The sequence below is a fragment of the Setaria viridis genome, chromosome 9 (genome assembly GCF_005286985.2).
Source record: "Setaria viridis chromosome 9, Setaria_viridis_v4.0, whole genome shotgun sequence".
NCBI classification, from domain to species: domain Eukaryota; kingdom Viridiplantae; phylum Streptophyta; class Magnoliopsida; order Poales; family Poaceae; genus Setaria; species Setaria viridis.
In genome coordinates this window covers 5737299-5759670 of record NC_048271.2, presented here as the reverse complement: position 1 = coordinate 5759670, position 22372 = coordinate 5737299, and the positions used below count along the sequence as shown (strand labels likewise).

Here is a 22372-nt window from a genome sequence, read left to right as displayed (position 1 = left end):
GAGACGTTGTTGAGTCCAGTCTCCAACAACAAGAGGAAATAGAAAATTAACAACTAATCGTAGGACCATGTGAGCGGATCCTTTTGATTGATTCACAAATCCGTCAATCTTAGTGCCGTCAGTCAGTCAGTCAGATCCAACGTGCAGGCCTAGATGAAGCCCGCAAAGCGCAAATCTCTATGGGACGCGTCAAATGACAGCAAAAAGTGACCTCGCCGACTTGTTAATCCGTGGAGGCGTACGGCCACGTTTACAATTGCATCGCAAATGCGCGCCGGAATGATCTACAACAGATTATACTCCCAACTGAACCATGGATTCGCTTTGTTGAGCAAAACTCTTGCGTGCATGTATGTACGTGCAAGCGCAAATGATCTGACCGAACACAAGTAAACAAGGGTGCGCAAATTACACCCAGTCAAAGAATGAACAACAACACTTCAAGGGGGGGAGGGAGGGAGAGAAACTGAACCTAACACCTCTTTCCTTTGCTTCCGCAGCCCCAAACAAAACATCGAGACAATACATCATCATCGTCCGCCTCAAACCGGCACCACCAAAATTACCCTGTACAAACTTTACAAACACTGGCGCACCCTACAACCCCCCAGCATGAATCCTTTTCTCCTCAAAAAAACAAGAAGAGAAGGTACAGCCATCTGATAATTCACAGTATAAGATTATGATGTCAGCGCGGCGACGCCTCAATGGCCTCATCCACTTCATCCTTTCAACGTGTGTCTGTTGTATTTCAATTTCCCTCTGGCCCGAATCATCGAATGGCCAGGTCATGGGCATCCAAGGAAACCTTCGTATACTCTGGTAGCACGCCGATCTGAGCTCTTTTCTCAATGCACGCCTATGCTCATCAGTTCTGGATGAGAGAGACCAGATATAATTTAATCAGCGCTTTCTACATGTGCAGATGAATCCCTAAATTTGACTGTCGCTATGAACCCTTGAAACTGTCGTCTTTCAATGACCACGAAAGCAAGTGACCGCTGGCATCCCCGCTAAGAAGCTGTTTCAGGTCCGGTGGTATACAAAGGGCAGTGACAGGATGCTTATGAGACTTGAGCACCTTCTGCAGAAGTAGCCTATACTCTGGTGTTTGGCCATTCAAGCTAAGCCCACCAGAAGGGATTGCAGGCGATTTGCTCTTGCTATTTACTGCCTCATCAGACGAGCAGTGCACCATTTTCCATACCTTAACAGCGCCACTTTGATGACCTGTCACATACCAGTTGGTGTCCTGCCAGTCCGAGTGTGTTGTGCTTGCCACAGATAAGATGAGGTCAGAAGGAAGCTGTGAGGTGTTCACCACAGCAAGGCAGTCCCCATTGATGCTCCAAACAGCAAAAAGAACACCAGCACCGGTCAGAATCTCACCAGTGAGGTTGTTCACATGTAGCGCAGATACTGATGCTGGGAACCTTGGTAGCTGCTTCACAAAGACCAAACTTGTCAGGTCCCACAAAATAACAGAACAGTCGTCAGAGCCTGACACAATTAATGAGTAAGGCTGGCTGACATAGACGCAAGTTATCTTGCCCGTGTGAGCACACAAAGCCTTCTCCATTCTCAGGAGACGGCGGATGCCATCCTTCACAAATCGCCACACTGCAACAACTCCATCATCACCACCTGTGGTGAGAATATTGCCGTCATGGCTCACTCCAGTGCACTGAATTTGACTACCACCATGAAGGTTTTCATGTGTGGACAAAAGTCTATCCTGATCATATGTCAATATTCTCAAGCTTCGGTCAGGGAATCCCCAGGAAATGTATTCACTGTAAGCTATTGGTTTAAGCAAGCTGTTAGCTGCGGCAATTAGGATCTTATCATTGTAGGAGACAATCTGGGACACTGAAGATGCTGTCTTGCGAATCTCTTGTTGTGTAAGATAGGCGCTGTACCGTAGAGGATGAGGAGGGACTTTCCTGTCAGTCCGTCTTTGTGGGTGTGGTTTTTGGAATAACTGTTTTGGGGTCTGACCAAAATGGTTGATTTGTGCCAGTATTGAAGCCTTCATGGTAGGATCTGATACTGCATCAATATCAACATTGCCTTCATATGTGTAGTGATAGAAGACATTGACAGCATCTTCAGCTGCCTGCCATATATAAAACAAAATAAATATCAAAATCATGTCGGTAAATGAGTAATACTACCAAATGAAATGCATAACATGACCTACAGAAATACCCTCTGTTTCACATTACAAGTCACTTAATCTGTGCTTGGAAAGGAACTCCCGAAAAATAACTTTCCTAACATAATATGTGGTAATCATTGGTCAAAATTACATCTCAGAGACCATGCAAGTATAATAGGGAACATATAATATGAAGCAGATGGATTGATAGAAAAAGATGCTATCCTTGTTTCAAAACAAAACATATCTGTGCTGTGATGATTAGAGAGGGTAACAGCAACACCACTAGGGAAAAAATGCAAATGCAGAAACCAGAGATGCTTTACCTTTCCTCTCTGCTTATATCCAAAAATAAGATCAATCCAATGATGTAGATTCTCAGATACATAATCTGACTCCAATGCTTCCCGATGCTTCCTAATGAATTCTCTGGTACTGCCTTTAGCCCAAGGTGGCAGAACAACATCACCAACCTGAAAGCATCATTTAAGGAAGTTATTACATGCTTGCCTCCAACCGACCTGAGCTTTCCAGAGTCATTGCATCTGGTCTAGAGCAAAGATTAGTAGGTGCAATTTTGTGAAAGTATACCTTCTCTCCTGATTGCTTCTCGCCCAGATCCAGATTAAACCGGTTTTCCAAAAATTCAGGCAAATAATAGAACTCAGGGATCAGTTCTTTCACATCAGATGTGTTGCTTTTGCCAGCAGCACTTACCCATGTATCTTTCACACTGTTGAATAATCGATCTGCATGGTCAAATTGTCCACCCTGCAATTTCTGATTTTCTGTGCTAAAAGGAGGCAACCTCAAGAGATAGAAAAGGACAATTCCAGCACTTGAATAATGAGAACCATAATGAAACTTTGGTACGTCAGGGTCATCCCAGCTATCATATCTGAAAGGAACAAAAGAATGAATTTCAATTGAGAGTTAGACAAACAGACCTCAAGCATTTAGCAAATTTAAAAATGCTAGTTTTTTAAAAAAATTGAAAGAAAAACAAAAGGATAAAATTGATGCTAGAGATGAACCAACCTCTTGCGAAATTCGTCTTCTCCTTCCTCTGTTTGACATCCCATAGGTTTATCAAGCTTGCGAAATGTCTGTGGATTTCTCAGATCTAAAGTATCGCTCTCATAATCTGCGAGAACCCATGGAAATACTGGGTACTGTGTGAGATCACTATAACCTCGACCAGCAAGTGTATTTAGATGCATGAGATATTGGAAGTTCGTAATTTCTCCACTTTGCCATCTTTTAGAAAACGATTTTGCCATGACTTTAAAAAGACGGCTCCCCTCACCGCTGTCCTGTTTAGAGGATGCTGATATGGTTGTGTCCAACCTGCAGAAAGGGGTGTTTTCTTCAATTATTAATAAGGTTCTCATGCTCAAGAAATCTAATGATAAGTAATAGCAAATAAAATGCCAGGTATTGCAATTACAACTACAAATAGTTCACACAATGCAGAAGATAAAGGAAACATCTTCACCTATTAACTGCATGAGACATACAGAAGAACAGATAGCAAACATAAAAATCCAGTGTATCACTGAAATAGAGCTTACTATGGTGTTCTTTCAAAAGTCACAACACCGTGCAAGAAAAAAAAACATAATTGATATATAATTTTTTGGTGAAAAAGGCAGCCAGATTCCAGCGATATCAAGACTGATAATTCTAATAGAAAACCTATCGAGCAAGGAAAATGGAAATTGAGCCATGAACCTATGGAAAGTAGGAATATACTGTGGTTCCGATACTACATGTCCTAAATGCCAGAACTTACGACGACAAAAACAGTCAGTTGCATGTTTATCAAGCAAGGTGCTGACAAAAAAGTAACTTCACTCACATTGAAGAATGAATGTTAATTCCTCTGGAGCATGATGTCAAGAATTGCTACCTATTACCTTTCACACCATTATAGTTCTATAGATAGCCAATTAATTGTTTTGGATTCATTTTAAGTCTATTAGGAACTAGGAAGTGGTATCTTACTGCTATGCATTCACATGGTAACTACTGAGCATGTGTAACTGCAAGAGATTAAGAATACATACATGCTATTCCGCGGGAGATTCATGGCAATAAGGTTTCTGAAAACTTCTTCCCTCTCCTTTTTGTGGAAAACTAGAAGCTCATTGCAACCATCCATGCTGAAAATTTCTATTGCGACAGGGCGGAGCTGGTAATCACGTTTTAGTAGCTCATGAACACTATCAAGCTTCCACATATGCCATGGATGAGGCAGATTGCTGCTGCTGCAAAGCTTCTCCTTACCCCAAGCACCTCCGTTATATGCCCATGCTCTGCCACCAAGACCGACCTTTGCTGTCGCACCCCACATGGAAGGTGATTTCAGCTGAGATTCACTGCTTCCCATTATATCCTTGTTTACACCTAAAGCTTGATCAATGACGGAGAGCTCATCTTCACTGCTCTTTTCACAAATGCAATTGGAATCATCAATGTAGAAGTTCTCAATAATGTATAAGCAAAGTTCTCCTATTAGAAATATTCCATCGCGTTTATCAAGACCTGCAACCCTTTCACAGTTGTACTTATGCCTTATTTTCTCATAGGGTTCCAGATAGGGTCGGATAAGGTATTCACCATTGTCAAGCAACTCCTTTTCTGATTTATCCTCCGAAGTTTTTGCATCAGTACCTTTTACTGAAGGTGCCCTCCTTGGCGAACTAAGTTCAGATTTACCATGGTGACTCTCTGTCATGTGAAAAGAAAGGGAACTTGATTTTGCTCCAAATTCCGTAGCAGAATGAAGGCTTTGTTCATTAATGCTACTTTTATCATCAGTCCAGCCAATTGGAGCTGAAATTGTGCTTCCTCCTTTGAATATGTCGTCATCGTCTTTGAACGATGCAAATTCAGCAGCATCAAGATCCTTCTGTTCAGTGCCATAATCCAAAAGATTCAAGCCTGACATTGTATCTGACCCAGATGTCATCAACAAGTCTCCATCCTCTTTACTGGTCATCTTAGCATCATCGAATCCAAGGTTGCTGGTTAGAACATTCTGAATAGTATCTATCTTAAATTTGGAGTGTTCAAGTTTCTTCCGCATTCTATATGGTCCTTCAACAGCACATAGCTGCCACGCAGGTTCTGTGGATGATTGCCGCATGGGAAAAATACCTCTCTCGTGAACAAGTTCTTGGAGCTGGCTTTGCCACTCACTTTCCCCATGCAATATCCATCCGTATTTATCTTGACGGATTGCTCTTAGCTCTGTAGACATCACATCACGAACCAAATCAAGATTATACCTCCGCTCATTTATCTGTTCCCAGTGCCTGACATCTAGTTTTACAGATTCCCGAGATTTCCGTCCCATCTCTTTCCTGCGCCTGACTTCCATTCCTTTTATTCTCACGCCAGGAAATTTTGCTGAGCCAGTAATATATTGAACCCACATTATTAATGCGCACTGGTCCAACACTTTACTTATTGTTTGCTGAGAACTTTGGAGCCATTCAAAAAACATTGAGGTACTTCCAGTGAGCAATTTGTCAAGTCCTCCATGAAGGATGTCCAGTTGCTGCCCTTGGTTAGGCTTACAAACTAAAAGGTCCTCAAGAGATTGGCGACGATGCACTACCAAGTATTTAAGTAAATCAACCGCCAAGTTTTGAGCTGTTAGTCTCTTGTCTTGGAGAAGTGCCATTAAATTTATGCAGAAACAACACATTAGATCAGTATCAACATTGCTTGGGCAGAGCACCAGTCTCTTGTTGGCAATTAGAAGCTGAAGAACTGTACAAATATCAACAGAAAAGTCTTCCTGATGAGGTTTAGAAGCTAAACTCCTCCCAGTTTCTGTTAGGAATGCAAGATTTGCAAGTAGATCATCTTCCCCCATACTTTTAAGGAATGTTGGCAGGAAACAGTACATTATCATCCGGTTTGTGTTCTTCAATATGGCATGGATGTAAGGATCAAGTTGCCTGCTTCCTCGAGCAATGGACAAAATACCTTTACCTGGAGGCACAGCATCTTCGATACGGCCATCTTTGTTAGAAAGCTGCAACATGGACATTAAAAATTCTAGCGTTTGTAGTACCCTGAGTGGGGTTGGAAAGCAGCCCATGTACACACGATCAACTATCATCCAGCAAAGTGGGTCCAAATTGGCAGACCAGCGGCTCTTGTCAAGTTTCTTCCCATCTTCTTCATCATCAAGCAAGAGCTTTCTTTCAAGGAAGTTCATCAATCTGCTTAGGCACAAGCCTTGAAAAACAAGAGCAGATTCAATATCAACAAACAAGGGTACGGACTCCAAAACGCTCTCAATAAAAAGTGCTGCTTTAAACTGCTCTGATATAATGTCAGCAAGGATTTGAGCAACAAAATCTAGAACAGCAGTTGCTCCTGCAGAACATGGGCCACCCCCATAACCTAAATCATCTATGTCAAGCAAAAGCTTGGAACTGATTGGGAAAAGGGTATTCACGGCAGGCGAACTCTGAATATTTGTCTTCGGATCTGGGGATGAGTCCAGGTCTATCCCAGATATAGATGAAGCCATGGATGGAGAGGCTGTCAGGTGTCTACCATCACTATATGATCCTGCACTACCAGGCCAAGATGTGAATGGAGCCATTGGAGATGCAGAAGGGGTACTAGCCGCTCTGTGGGTTGATCTCTCGGATAAAACAGGGGATCCAACATTATTCATAGAAACAGAGTTGGGTGAATCAGTTACTTGGTGGGATTCAGCAATGCCATTTGCACTGGGTGCTGTGATCCGTCCTTGATCATGAGCATTATTAAACATTTGGTTTGCTTGACCATTTAAAACCTTAGTACTGAGCTCCTGCTCCCGATTCGAAGAATCATCTGCTTTTACTTCAGCGGTTTCAAAAGCGTTCGGCACGCCGGTACTTTCTGAACTGGAACTTTTTGGCTCCTGAGGAAAACTTGTTACACTCATTGTATTGGCAGATTGCTCCTGATCATGTGGTAAACTTGAAAAGGTGTCCTTTGAACTTCCATTGTCATTGTCATGGACATTCTTCTCATCAGTTGCAGCAGTTGTAAGATCTTTTGCCATCTTCAGAGCACAATCAGACCTACACAACCAAACCAAGGCTTATTATAAACATCTCTGCACCAAGTAACATGATATATTGCTGTGGGAAAAAAGTAACATGATATATGCGCATTGACACATTGTACAAACCTTACACAAGAAAAATATAAATCAACACAGCTTTCCAGGAAATCATGCCGCCTGCAAACAGCAGAGAATGGTGCGCACATCTTTGCCAGATCAACCATGAACCTCAATATTGAAGTAGCAACAGCAGGTGCTGCTGCTTCACCACCCATTAACCTTGCAGCATATGTCTTATGCATCAGAGCTTCACCTTGAAGATCACCTCCCATGTCCGAGGTCGCCTCATCAAGATCAGCAACCAAGGTGCCACTAAGATGTGAAAGATTGCTATTCTGGTGTGCAAGCATAGATTTCATAATCAAGGAATCAAATGTAGCTTTTGCCATTGCAATTATAGTGTCCAATAGATCCACAAACTTCAATTCTCCATAGTTTCCATCGCTAGGCATGAGAGCATGGAAATCAAGCATTCGGACCTCTGGTACTCGAGGATAAACAGGCTTCCCAAACACCAAACAAAACAATATATAGTATATTTCTGGAGAATCGTGAAAGCTTGGAAGCACATGATTCAACCCTTGAAAACCTCCACTTGCACGAAACTTCAGTGCAAATGTAGTTGATGATGTAAGGCAAACTCCTAAAAGAGTCGTGATCCATCTCATGCTAGTTGGATGTACAGCTTCATCAAGGAAATATGTGACCAGTCTGGACGAGACAACTTTATGCCATTGTTCCAGCAATTCTTCAGCATTTATGGTTACTTGTAGATCAATAAGCATTTCCAATAACATGTTCCTCACAATAACATGCTTTCCCATAGCCTCCCGGACAATCTGGTGGTTTGGTGTAAGCTCTGGAGGATCAAATGTCATTATTATGAATCTTACAACAAGTTCCAGCTCAGAAGCTAGAAAACCATCCTCCAGGATGACACCTAGTAGCACAACTAGCTTCTCCAGCACGGGAATTTCAACATCACCACGTTGTAAAGTAACAAGAAGATGCTGAACAAGATTGATCCGGCGCAGTATTGTAAGGTTGTGATTTCGGAACCAATGCATGGATACCATCCTCTCGAGAAATCCAAGAAGTGTTATTTGCACTGATATAGGAGCAGCAACCCATATAGTCCAGTCCAAGAGAACGTGTTCGACCATATCAGCATTTGACAAGACTATGAATTCAGAACTCTGGCCAGCTAAGTCAGCATTCTCCAGCTCAGACAAGTGGCTAAATGAATCCTTTTGAGGTGAAAATTCATCTAGATCCCCATGTGATCCACCGGACGACACATCATCGCCAAACTTGGGTAAGGTAAGATCATCAAGGCTGGCATCTGGGGACATCCCAGATGCATAGCTTGCTGTCCGATTTATCTTTGATTTCTTTGGCTCAGGAAAGGAAGCTTCACAGGCAGCAATACGGAAGAAGATATCGAGAGATTGCATATCAAATAGTGACATTCTCCTATGCAGAAAAAGTGCAAGAAGATGATAACCCCTCAAGGCCTGCATGTTTTTTACATTTTGATGGCTCTGCTGAAGAGATAATGCAAGCAGCTCCAGCGCCATATGCAGCATATCCCTAGTTTCAGCAGCTTCAACAAGAGCAAGCACAACAGGCATCCCACCGACTGTTTGAACAGTGTCACCAATTGTGCACTGATTACAGATGTAAACATCACCACTTAGACGTCCATATCTTGGTATACCTGTCAATATGAACAACTAATTGAATTTTGGTGTATTGCAATTCAAAAACAAAAAAAATAGCTAGACGACATTGCACACCTCCTATTGGGGATGCAGCAGCAGAAGTTGGATCAACAAGGTTCAGCAACGAAAGGGTCCCAGATGCTCGAAAAGCATCTGATGAGGTTCCATCAAATGCAAATATTAGCTTCCTACCAGACAATTGTAAGGAGAGATTTCTTAACCTTTCCATGTCCCAAACAATTCCACTGATCTCAAGTCTAGAGTTTCCTTGTTTCATTGAACTGTCAACACGCTGGCTACTTGAAGATGCAGGTACATCCACTTCTAATGAATCCAGGATTGCCATTACCTCCCCACCACAGGCCCAATTTGGTACAAATCTCAGAAGATCAGTGTCCTGGAACAATCCTCGATACCCTTGCCCAAGAATGTACATGAAACAAATGCCCCCGGGTGTCAAGACCTCCTCAAAAAGATAACAACACCTGAGCCTCCATGACATATCAGAAACTTTCCCACGGATAGTAGGCGTGCCAAGTGTTACTTGCAAAGATTTACCAAACGGGGATGGTGAGTATCCAAGCTTCCCAGTGTGCCTCAGCTTTCCATCAAGATACAGGCTAGCTACACTTGCTTGGAAAAGACCAGCTAGTGCATTTGGCTTACTATGAACAACAGCAAGATGATGCCATTTTCCTTCTTCCATTTCAATGCCAGGAAATGACAATGAACTTGAACTGCCCGTAGATATAGTAAAAACACCATTATCATGTAGATAAAGTTCAGCATATAGAGTGTTGGCATCATCCACTGCACCTACAGAAAACATGCGCAAAACATGCCCGCTCCTTTTACCATAGGCCCCTTTAGATGTTTTTTCTGCTTCCTTCGGCTGGCCTTTAAAGAAGTTCTGAAATTGGAACCAGCAAACAAAAGAGTACCCAGAAACAGGCGGCCATGTTCTTTCTCCTAATGAAACTTGAATAGATGCATGGCCGGCTTTGCTCATGTCCATTTCAATAAAAGGAGCTAGAGACACATTTCCATGTCTGGTATCTTCCATTTGAATCAATTTGTCCATCATATTAACAAAAAGATGACCTGAACGCTTCACTTTCAGCTGAAGAATATATCTCACAAGAAGTCTTAGCTCGGAGGAAGACAACCTGGGAAATAGAAGAGAAATCATGTACCACAAAACAAGAAGATGGAATTGCCCTCAAAAAAAAACAAGAAGATGGAATTGTTGCGATGAAAATGCAATGGATATAACTGACCTGTAAGCACCTAGCAGTTCAACAATTCTCAAGGCATGATTAAGAATAGGAGAGGAGCCCTCCAAAAACGGGCTGATTGTCTCAAGTAGAAGGCCAACACATCCTGCGTAATGAAAGAGTAACAAAAAAACATAAGGTGCCCTTGTCAAAATGAGTCAAAAGAAAAAGGGTAACAAGAATTTCTTTTGTCCATACCAACGGAAGTTAAATTCTCCTGGTTGAATGGACCAGCATTTGCTAGCTTCTCAATGAATCTCAGCAACTCAAGTTGCACTTTAGGTGTAAAAACCAGCAAAGAACGGATCAACACAACAACTGCACTAGCATTGTACACGCGCTCCTTGTCAAGCCTTGAAAGTCCAAATGATGTTGCAGATAAGAAGCTCGATTCATCCTCTGAGGTTTCAGATGAAATGCACTCTACTTGCAAGTTACTCGTGGGTGGAAGAACAATCTCAAGTGCAAGCTCAAGCAAAAGCAAAATAACTTGTTTTTCACAGTCCACACAGAGCAACCCAGACTCAGAGAGCAGATCATAGAAAGTGTTCGACGAAAGGATTGTGTGCAGCCTTACCCTATTGACAGAATTGTTGCATACTGCAGCTGTCATTGCTCGCAATAGAAAACCAAAGATCTTCATATGAGTATGTAAAGATGATTCAGTCTCTTCATTTTCGCTGTCGTTCTGGAAACTATGCAGCATTGTCAGTAGCAGGGAAAATCCAGTGGCTTCTCCAAAAATTCTTTGTGCTGAACTATTTGCCCCAAGAATGCGCCACAAAGCACCAAATGTATCACATTTTGCATCATTATCAAGCTTGAATTGAGAACCTGATGAGGTTGATACCATCCCACTCTTCAAGATTTCAACCAGTGATCCTATTTCTTCTGGATGAGCCTGAAAACAGAAGTATTCATATGTAAAGTTAGGTCAAGTTCACATGCATGCCACTGCTGCTGCTAAAAAAATCACTAGGCATGGTCAGAAATATACAGTGAGCATAGGAAAGTGAAGTCCTTCAACTTGAACATGTGCTCCACCAAGACTCATGAATTAGAGAATTTAACATTTAGGCTCCTAAACTAAAAATGTTTCAGAAGAAAAATGCTTTGTTGTTTTCATGGGATAGTCAGCTACAAACACAAACCTGAAGAGAATCTTCAATTATCAGGCATGACAATAGTCGTAATACACCAGATCTGTGACTTTCAGATACCAAGAAAGGAAGAATGATGTTGACGCCATTGGACGATCGGAATGATTGCTGGTTAGGCTCAGCTCTTTTCAGCAGATAAAAAAGACAATCCCATGCAACAGTAATTGTTCCTTCATCTTCAAACATGGGAAATTTTGCGGAACTAGAAGCCATTAACTTTGGCGAAAGAATTGCATCTTTGTTGTCCACCGTCTTCTGAAAATTACTTGCATTAGATATCCTCTCTGTAGACTCAAAGGCCTTGTTGTGCTGCTCATCTCCAAAGAAAAGCTTGTTTTGCTTCAAGTCATCTAACAATACCCCCAAGACACCAACTTCTCTGAGAACTTTCTTGTACTGCTGATCAAAGGAGAGGAGCTTAACGAAGAACGAAAGCACTGTATGCTTAAGACTAGTAGAAATTGGTTGTTGCAATAAGCAACAGAGTGACAACAACTCCTGCTCTGGAATGCAGTTTACAACCGTGACAGCATATTCCAAAATTTTTAAAATGACCTCTTGTAGTGCTGCAGGGAAGCTGCCCATGTTTAGGATAAAAAGAGGAACTGTACGTAGTTGTTGGCACAGCTTGTAATTTTCAAGATGGCTCGAGAAAATCTTGAACATTCTATTGAGAACTTCAGCTTGCACTTCCAAGTTGTCTGCCTTCAGAAAAATATCTTGTAGCATCTGAATGGCATCAAGATCTTTTACCTTGGGGCTACTAACTTCCATCACCTCATCAAATTTGTCAGCAGATGGAGTTCGGCTTCTGTTGTGCCCTGTTCCTTTCGCGTGAGAGGATTTTAAACTTTTACCACCACCATTTTCAGAGGGTCCAACTTGTGACAAATTTACCAGAACATCAAGCAACCTAGACAACTGAGGTGAAAGGTCACATGAGAATATATCTTGTTCTAATCTGTGAGAAGGATCGAACCCATCCTCTCCGCTTACTAACTTGGATGAGGATTGGAGAGTCTGGTTTTTGTGTAAGCTACAAAGTGTAAGAGCAAACTGAACAAGGAACTGGTAACCATGAGCATTGTGTATGTCTTCCCTGAGCCTTATGGACCCAGACTCTGCAAAGTAAACCAAATACTAAATATTAGCCCAAGACAAGAATTATCATTTAATCTGTACAGCAACAAAGCATTTAGTCCCAAACAAGTCAGGATAGGCTAGAGATGGGAGCCCAACCAGAACCACACAGACCAAAAAGGCCATTTAATTTCTACACGTTGAAAAATACTGAATCAAAGCATCTCTACTCGGAAGAAATACGTCTGAGTGGCAAAGTTTGTCAGTACTTACCAGGCCTGTAAGACAACTCAACACATTCCAGTAACAAATCCACAATGCCCATGGTGTAAGCAGCATCACCACTCTGAGGATTGAAATCTTTCACAGCCATAAGGAGTACTTTAATCTAAAAGACATGATAGGAAAGGGTCAGTAAGATTGAACAGACATATGTGCACAAGAATAGATGTTTTCCAGTAAAATAATAGAAGGAAAACTGCCACAAGATGGCAGCCCAACACCACAATGGGGAGTGGTCAAATCATGGCATGCTGCCAGCACAGATCCTAAAAAAGTGATAGGAAAAAGGAGAGAAAACAGAACTTTGGTAGCCCAGTTACAATGGTTTAGCTGGCGATCCAAAAAGGATCAGCCTGATTTCTGAAAGAATGCCTAAATGAAATACTACGATATTTAAATGAAGTTTTTCCTGTTGTTTGAGAACCTAATGTCCTAATACCAACAGATAACAGCTAGACATATTTAGTTCTCTGTGAAGATCGAATAACTAAGGATGATTGCTACATGCTATTTTGTACTTTCATGTCAAGAAATCCAACTAAAACCAAGAACAGGACAGCATTTCATCCACAATAAAGAGCAGATAGATGATGTACCAACTGGTGCTTCCTGATGTACTTGGCAGAAGTCCCATTGTCATTTGCAAGAAGAAGACCAAGAACCTGCTCAGTTATGAACATAATATATTTAGCAACTGTTGATGCAGCAGAAACATGACCCTCCAAAACATGATGTTATATCATTTCAAATTACCTGCATTGCATGGCGATGAAGCTGAATTGTGTGAAGGGGAACAATACCATCCCTGAATTGCGAAAATACAGAGAGCGAACCATTTGCAACCATGTGGAAAAGGACTTGTAGGGCATCATCTTCAATTAAACTTGGTGCAGCAGATTGATGGCTCGACAATGCTTTCATTATATGTATTACGCTCCCCTCAATCTCCATAGAACAGAAACAAGAATAGAAGTCAAAACCTTTGTTGACCAGGATAAAATGATAGCAAGAAATATAGTCACCTTATACCACATATGAACAAGAAGCAAAAGACTTGTAATAAACTGATAATACAGGTGGATACAGCAGAATGGTGAAACACAAAGCTCAGCCAACCCTATGTTAAATACTTAAATGATTTATGATTTTGTGTATCTCAACAATAAAGTCTTGCAAAGGAAGTCCTGTTTCTACGAGAACCAGAAGATCGGCATTACCTCAAGCCGTCGTGATTGTGTTGGATCCAATTTTTTGCTTTCCTCAATTTTTGAACCTGCTTGGCGAGCAGGAGAGGTACTTGGGGAGTACTCATTGGGATTCAATAGAGAATTGAGGATATATATAAGGCAGCACAAAATACCAGAGTCCAACAGAGGCTGCTTATCATTAGTCTGTAACCAAGAAATTAAACATCACAAGATATGCTTGTTAGTTTAAACATTTCATAGTTATGTTTCATATTGGATACAAAATATGAGCACCAGTGAGCAAGTCTATATCGTAGCTAAGTACATTTTTATCCATGAGCCACCCGACACCCACCCCAATACCCTTTGAAACTAATTGCGTGAGAAAGCAGATGCCTCTTGCTTCTTCATCTTATTCATTACATTCACTAATTTGCGAAGTACTACAGACATTGCATTGAAAGAAAACAGAATATATGAACAACAGAATCTGTTTTGATCAAATTATAGCAATTGCACCAACCTCTGTCACAAGAACTTCGACTGCGTACAACAAGTTCGATCCTGGACATATACCAAGCTGGATTGTGGAAAGAAAAGGGTTATAAGAGACGGCCACCTGGAACCTAGAAATTGCACTATATAAACAATACAAGAACAAACCTCCGTGATATCTGAAAAGAAGCCAATAACATCAGCAACACGCAGTGATCTTCCTTTGCTGTGGATTCTTAGTTTCTCTACATCGGTAACAAAAGCTCTTCCAATAACAAAAGAAAAAACATGTGCTTCTACTAACCTGTAGAAATTATGAAGGAAAGAAACAGAAGACCAATATTCAGTTTTTTACATAAACGATAGATATGAACTCAACAAAATAAGAGCAATATAACAGCATAAATAATTAAAGTAGTGTGTGCAATTGTAAAGAATCATACTTTGCAACTAATTGAGCTACACTAGAATGCTGCTTGACTAGCCTACAGAAGACATCTACAGCCAAATTTAAGGCCCTTTCTTTCTCCTGCAGCGAAAAAAAAAACAGAACAAAATGTTAAGGTAAGAACCAGCTCAAGTTGTGATTATTGATGTATGGTGAGAAAAACAAAAACAAGCGCCAGGGTACCTTTTCAGAGCTGGAAGAGCGAAATTCCTCCCAGAACCTCCTGAAGTCCGATTCCAACTCATCTTTTCCCCTGAGTACAATTGAAAGAATGATAAAATGGAAAACATGAAGAGCTTTTGCGGCACATAATCATTTACTTGAAACAGCAGAACCAAATTCCTAATGAATATTTTAAATGAAGAACACAGATCCTTGATTTGATTGTTGTAAGCTAGAATACAAGAACTTAGGGGGTGTTTGGATACTAGCTGCTAAACTTTAGCAGTGTCACGTCGGATGTTCGGATGCTAATTCGGAGGACTAAACATGAGCTAATTATAAAATTAATTGCAGAACCCCGAGCTAATTCGCGAGACGAATCTATTAAGCCTAATTAATCCATCATTAGCAAATGGTTACTGTAGCACCGCATTGTCAAATCATGGACTAATTACGCTTTAATAGATTCGTCTCGCGAATTAGACTCCATCTGTGCAATTAGTTTTGTAATTAGCCTATATTTAATACTCCTAATTAGTATCCAAACATCCGATGTGACAGGTGCTAAACTTTAGCTGGTGGTATCCAAACACCCCCTTAACCTATGGAGCATATACTATCATGTGCGAGAGCGCGTACAGTAATATGTGATCCATAGATCCATACACATACATGAGTTAGCTTGCAGAGATTGGCAGAAAACTAAAAGGTAAAATAGAAACCTAGCATATAAGAGGTAAAACTTCTGTTATCAGGTCCAAATGCTATACCCGTTCCAAGAAAACATAACTGATAACATAGTATCTGTCCCTTTACCGAGTGATTATACAGTTAGTTCGGGAAATGGATAGTATAATGACAAGTGCATGAATGAGTAAGCCGTTGTTCTTTCCTAATAGTGTAATGGTGTTTCACAAACACTGCAGCATTGCCAATAAGAAAATGAACAATCAGGAATCTTAAATTCCCAACCAAAATTAAGCACGTATGGCTAATAAATCTCCATTCCCCAGTAAACTAGATAATTTATTCTATATATATGATCTCTATGAAATGGGTCCAAAGCAGCTAATCGTGTAACTACACATTGATAACATAGCAACCCTCATCAGCCATTGTCCAGCCAATACGATGCAGCAGAAGGAGGTCGCGGAGAATATTAACCATTATCCCCGCATATCAATATGGTAGTACTATCGATAGTAGCAACTGACTATGACCCTAGCAGGACATTCATTATAAGTATCTAGCTAGCGCATGAAATCTAACAAGATTCAATGAAGGCATAAGTATATCCATAGCAGAGCAGTAACTCAAGAAACAACCTACAGCACAGTCAATCAAACTACACAGCACCTTAGAATGGTAAGTGCCACAATGCATCCCAGTTCAAACATCGAACTGCAAATCAAGCGACTTGTCAAATTAACCCCAGTGGCGATGACTAAACGTTGCACTTTCTCTACTACGATAAATGCAAAATCCCACAGTTTTGTTAGTTTTCAAAAGCACGTGCAAAAACACAAGAAACCAAAAGGACAAGGGCCATAGCCTTCAGACATAGAAATCCTAGAATTGACTATGCAGCTAACGAATCGCGCAACCACCATCCTAGTCCGGCATCATTTCTTGCCAAGGCACCGTCCTAATCCAGCATATTGCTACCGAAGTCACCATGTCTACCATAGAGCAATACCAAAACGACGTGTAGTTTGTCACCAAGCTCCAGCTAAAAAGGCATTCAGTTGTATCAATCCTACAAGTCAAAACCTTAATATGACGCATAATCCCACATCTACCAACCAAATCACCAAACAGGCAACCAAATACGGGCAGATGAAACGGAAAAGCAAGCATCTGAGATCGAACGTTCCCCGAATCCAAATCCGATCGCCATTGCTAAACCCGGAAAGCGAGAGCAACGAGATCGCATCGGAGCTGGCTATGCATCACCGGATTCGATACAGGCAACGCGAGACCCGTTGGGCGTTTGACTCGGCTAGGGGAACCCACCTGGCTGGGGACGCGGCGGCAGAGGGCGAGCTCCCGGCCGCCGCGTCGAAGCCGCCCTCGTCCCCGCCGGTGGAGGCGGAGCTGAGCCTCGGGGTGGCGAGGTCCTGGTCCGCCTGCTGGCGACGAAGCGGCGACCCCGGCGGCGGCGGCGGGGGGGGCGGCGGCTGCTGCTCCTGCTGCTGGCCGGCGGCGAAGACGACCTTACTAAGCAATGTGGACCATTTCATGGTGCCGACCCCTCATCCGGCGCGCAGATCCCGGCCGGATCCCGCCGATTCGCCGGAATTCCGACGCGATTCCCCGCCTCCCCTTGTTTCTCCGAATAAAATTTTTATTCACGTTGTTCCTCGCCTCCGCCTCCCGCTCGTCGCCTCCGACCTCCTATTTTTGCTGTTGTCTGTTGCTTGTGTTTTCTCTACCTCCTCGTTTTCTTTTTTGTTTCCTCTTTTTCACCCACGCGCCTCCGCCCCTTCTCTCTCCTCTCTTCTACCTCGCCGCGACGCCGCCTCTCTTCTGCCTGCTCTGCTCCGTCTATTCGAGTTTGCAACATTTGAGTGTGTCCTCTGTAAATGGTGGTTGGCTTCGTTGCCTGGTTGCTTGCTATGCTTCCATATGATTTTTATTTCTTTTCTTTTTTTATTTAATTTGTTTCTTGTAGGTAACATCGTAACAACAATACTGTGACCTTGTCTGACTACTGACTTTTTTTCATGCGTGTTTATACTCTTTTATCTTTACGACTTTTCTAGAGGAGAGCTATGTGTTCCTACTATTTCCCCTTTTATGATGGTGCCATATTTGATGTAAGGTACAAAATTAAAAATGGTCACATTGGCAAGCAAAAAGGATAATTTTTAATGGACGAAATAATTTATTTACTTTTTGTTTCTCTAAATATTTTTTTTTCATCAAGGCTTCTTGTTAACATACACAACGGTCGATGTAGATCAGCATTTACAAAAATAGTACTATAAAATTAAACTTAAAAATGATTCATCTTTTATTGAGTGCGGTTATGGTAGAGACCTCTGGCGCTGGCACCTGTGTTGAAAAGAGGTTGAGGCACACAAACACTTTTCTCTTTATTGTTATCTTGAACCTTACATCTAGATGGAAAGCTATCGAATATAAATGAAGATAGGAACCGGGAGATTTGTAGTCAATCATACCTTATTTCCAGGTCAACCATCGGCGCTTTTTGGACTTTAAGTCTAGATTATTTATCATTGCTCTTTGATCTTACATCTAGATCGAGGTTGCGTACCCTAGACATCAATTGAGTAGCGGTGGCATGGTGGATCATCGAAAGAGGGAGGAGGTTATTCATGGTATTCCATAAAAAGGGATCAAGTAGTGGATGAATGCAAAGCTATTAGGTGGCATTTGAAGTGGTAAAATCAATGCTTAGCATCGTCGTACACACACATGAAACAAGGTAGCAAACGAGGGGGATCGAGTGGCATCAAAGCCTAACCTAGCAAGGAGGCGATTTGAATAGTGTCAAACCCTAAAGTAGCAAGGTGTGGGAGTGGGGGGTGTTTTCCAAACTATGCAAAAAAGAGAGTGGCAACTATACATTGAGGTTGAGGAAATATGAGGAGGTGGTTTCGTAAACAAATAAAAGATCGATGACTCGTGATGTCTCTTCAGGTAAATATTAGGAGAGCTTTTCTCACCTACCACCCTAGTGTTATGCCTATAAAAATATTCTTTTGAAATATGAGTCATCGCCCCAAATGCAAAGAATTCCATATGAAGAAGTAAATATGCGGGCATGTATGATTCTCACTATGTGTCCAATTAAAAAGACTAAAAGATAAATACTGAAGGTAGTTTGTGTATGGATCATCTGATAATATCAAATCCTTTACTGCCGACCAATGAAGCTTATTTCATGTGTTGGTATTAAAGATTTTCCATTACCTATGCAACATCTTTTGAGATTATAAAGTGCGGAACTAAAAGTAACTCAATTACAATGGTAGTGTCATATCATGAAAAAAAAATCATCATGGACAATTCTTTCCCTGTAACAGATTAATGGTTTCATAAAATTCAAGAACATCCACATAGCAGTCCCAAGGATTTTATTACTATTTCATTTCCAGCTACGACGATAAAAATTCCATTCTTATGCAGTTTTTATGCGACTGCAAGCAGGCGGGAAATGCATCACTAGAAAAGTCATTGGTTGTTTCAGTGGCAGATTAATGATTTCAATAACTCCTGATGGCACAATCTAGGGACTCATCCCAAATATCTACTCACTCTACAGTGATATCTGATATCCAAAGGAAAATCCATTTGATCTGCAGCTAGGAAGTTGGATATCATCCATCACTAGAAAGCCATTGATTGTTAGAGATTATCTGTATATCCTCGAAACTTTTCATGATATCCCAAACCATCAATGATCATAGATGTTTCTTTGAGGCATCGAGCATTCCATTGGCTTTGCTACAAGAAAAACAAAAGAAATCGGCCGCCCGGAGCGTCCTGTCCTGTCCGGTCCCCTGCCGCGTACCACGTCGGACCGTCTGGCCTCTCCCACGTGGCGCCCCAGGGTCAGACGTGCGGGCCTCTCCTTCGCACACCGCCAAGCGGGACCCACCAAACCACCCGCTCCTCGGCCCCACCACCATACGCGCAACGGCGCGGGCAGGACCCCGCTCCTCCCGCCGCCCCCACGAAATCTTATCCACCGCGAAGCGCCCGCCCGCGAATCTCAAAGCGCGCGGTGGGGCGCTCCCCCTCCCCCGTGGCCGGCCGCGCGCGGCGACGCTGTTCTGCCGCGGCGCAGGGGATGCGGGATCCCCGTCGCGTGACGTCGCAGGCGTGGAGACGAAGCGTGGCGGTGGGCCCCCCCGCTGGTCCGTGTCATCAGTGTGACAGTGTCATGCGGAGGGTGGCTCCCTGGTTTTTGAATTAAAAGTCTGGGTGTTGTTAGATTATTCTTTAAGCCGGGGGAGGCTGCCGATTAGTAGCCGGCAAATTACTCGCAGCCAACCGGTGGTCGTCGTCGTCGTCCAACTCCGGCAAACATGGACAGGGATGTTTCGTAACGTGCATTGATCCCGTCGTCCGTCGCTCCGTGCTGCTTCTGCCCATGTTCGTCGTCCCTTTTGTCTACCAATAAATACTCGTCAAAAAAAATATCTTTACCTGCACGTATTATCTTCATTTTACTTTGAGATTCGAGTGTTAATTTTGTTTCGAGGTTTGTTTGTATGGTTAATAACATTTTAAATTTACAGAAGCCGTCATCTACCGCCCATGATCCGGCGCGGTGGTTGGCGAGGCCGGAATGTTACCGCCGGGCGCACATGGCGGCAATAATTCTGCAGTGACGGCGAAGCGAGTACTCCACGCACACGGCCTCGCCAGGTCTGTCTGGTCGAGCATAAACTAGCTAGCTCCGCTAATGCCTAATGCTAGGCTAGCTGCTGCTACGACCAACATGATTCGCAGCCTGTTCTGAGGTTGCAATAATTCCGGGCTCTGACCCCGACCGCGACCGAGCCCCTGACCGCCGGAAGGAAATCCGTGCGAACCCACGGTGCGTGAGCGCGCAGGGCAGCGACGGTGACGACGCCGGTTGGTGCGGACGCGCGCAGGCGTACAGTGTGGCCGCGCTGTCGACGCGTTACGACGGCGACAGCGTCTGAATTCTAATGCAACCAGGCTGGTCGATCGCGTAGGCACGGCCCCTATCGTGCACATCCGATCGATCCGCATCAGGGGAACGCCTCGTCTCGAGCTTTGACACGGTCCATGGATGGATGGATCGAGTCCCGGTGGATCGACTGCGGAAGCAACAAGAGGCCATTATTTTATTTTTTTTTGAAATAATAAAGCCATTAATTTTCTTATTCGTTTGGATCGGCTGCATGCATGGGATCGGAGGACGTGCGTGCAGATCAGATCTTCGGGTGAGCATTCCGGAGCCGATGATTGGTTCGGGAATTGTCCGATCGATTAGGAAAAGAAGAAGAAGGAGAGAGGGATCCTAGTCGCGACAAGGATCTAGCGAGCTCGCCTTTCGTCCGGTACGTGCACGCACGGACGGTGTCCGGCTCCCCCGCTCGCGCGCGCATGACATGTTGGACTACTTGGAGCTAGAAAATGAATCGGCCGACCGCGCGAGCCAGTCGCGGCCTGGCCTGAATCGAACGGACTCTATTAACGGCTCATACATACATGCCTTAGTTTTTTTTTCCTATAGGGATGGTCCAGACACGCTGCGCTGCATGCGTATGCATGCCAACCAACTCGATCGAGATGATCGAATGAGCGGCATATAGTCCAATCCCTAGTAGTAGCATTCGATTTCAGATGCCATTTTGTTACGCTCGAGCAATGGATGAATAACAAATTCCACACAGATTCAGCTGTTCAGATATTAAACTTGTCCGGTTTTAGAGTTTGAATCCGTTCATCTTGACGCTCCTGCATAATCATCCCCGAATGATGATGGATAAGCCGTCAACGTCAGGTAATCGAAACAAGGAAGCTGAGAGCGGAGCGCACCCTCGCCCTGGACCGGTTCGTCTCGCGGCAAGCACGAGGCGGCGGCTGCGGCCGGCGTGTGCTCGATCGGCGGCTCCAGACCTGTTCGCCTCACGGCACCTCGCCAGGTCGGCGCCGGGAAACATCGTTGCGTGCGACGTGCGCGTTCGAATGACCGAGTCCGCGTGCATCCACGGCGGATTCAGATAAAAAGATCTCTTCTCCGACGAGTAGTATATCTGCCACGTTTTGTCGAGAATCTGTGAAATACTCCTACTAGATGAGCGTGCGCAAGCGCAAACGTGCAAGATCGTCGTGCTTACTGGTCTGGACCGGTTCCAATTTTGACTCGTCGCGGTAGAACGTCATCATCAGGTTGTAAATAATAAAAAAGAGTAAAAGACTAAAGGTTGAACTGATACACTACACCGTGTCTGAAGGCCTGAACCAGGGAGGGGGGGGGGGGGGGGGGGGGGGGGGGGGGGTAGTTAGACGTGGAGCAGATCATTACGGCCACTGCCTGCTTCGTCCATGATCATGGCAGAGTGCGCTAAACCGTAGCAGCCGCACGATTTATTAGAACGCAAAACTTTTCCGTGCCTTGGAAGGCTGGACAAGGCAAGGCACAGATTTAGGGCATGAACCATGTGCCTTGTTCTTTCCAAACCGTGAGTGAATTAAATAATGCGAAATACTCCTATCTTTTAGTTGCAGATATTGGAATCGTTCTTATCCTAACTTTCTAAACA

The 22372-nt window shown here is 43.2% G+C and overlaps 1 protein-coding gene across 1 annotated transcript; it reads right to left on the bottom strand.

Annotated features, from left to right (window-relative positions):
• Positions 1-467: 467 nt before the first annotated feature.
• On the bottom strand, positions 468-17675 carry LOC117837352 (protein SPIRRIG). The gene is made up of 19 exons (XM_034716962.2): positions 17118-17675; positions 15126-15195; positions 14938-15023; positions 14663-14798; positions 14523-14579; positions 14030-14203; positions 13566-13757; positions 13409-13474; positions 12804-12918; positions 11442-12571; positions 10489-11191; positions 10294-10396; positions 9092-10182; positions 7362-9012; positions 4225-7251; positions 3197-3505; positions 2750-3056; positions 2485-2631; positions 468-2116 (listed from the first exon to the last, which is right to left on the bottom strand). The coding sequence occupies exons 1-19, from the start codon at positions 17342-17344 to the stop codon at positions 950-952; spliced, it is 10758 nt and encodes a 3585-aa protein (XP_034572853.1). The 5' UTR covers positions 17345-17675; the 3' UTR covers positions 468-949.
• Positions 17676-22372: the final 4697 nt, after the last annotated feature.

What these genes read in the sequence shown, in the direction of transcription:
- LOC117837352 (XM_034716962.2), bottom strand. Translation starts at nt 17,344, where the DNA reads ATGAAATGGTCCACATTGCTTAGTAAGGTCGTCTTCGCCGCCGGCCAG. An exon ending in TCGAAGTTCTTGTGACAGAG is followed by an intron (nt 14,204 to 14,522) that starts GTTGGTGCAATT and finishes TCTTGGTTACAG; the next exon opens with ACTAATGATAAGCAGCCTCT. An exon ending in GAACTGCTAGGTGCTTACAG is followed by an intron (nt 10,183 to 10,293) that starts GTCAGTTATATC and finishes TCTATTTCCCAG; the next exon opens with GTTGTCTTCCTCCGAGCTAA.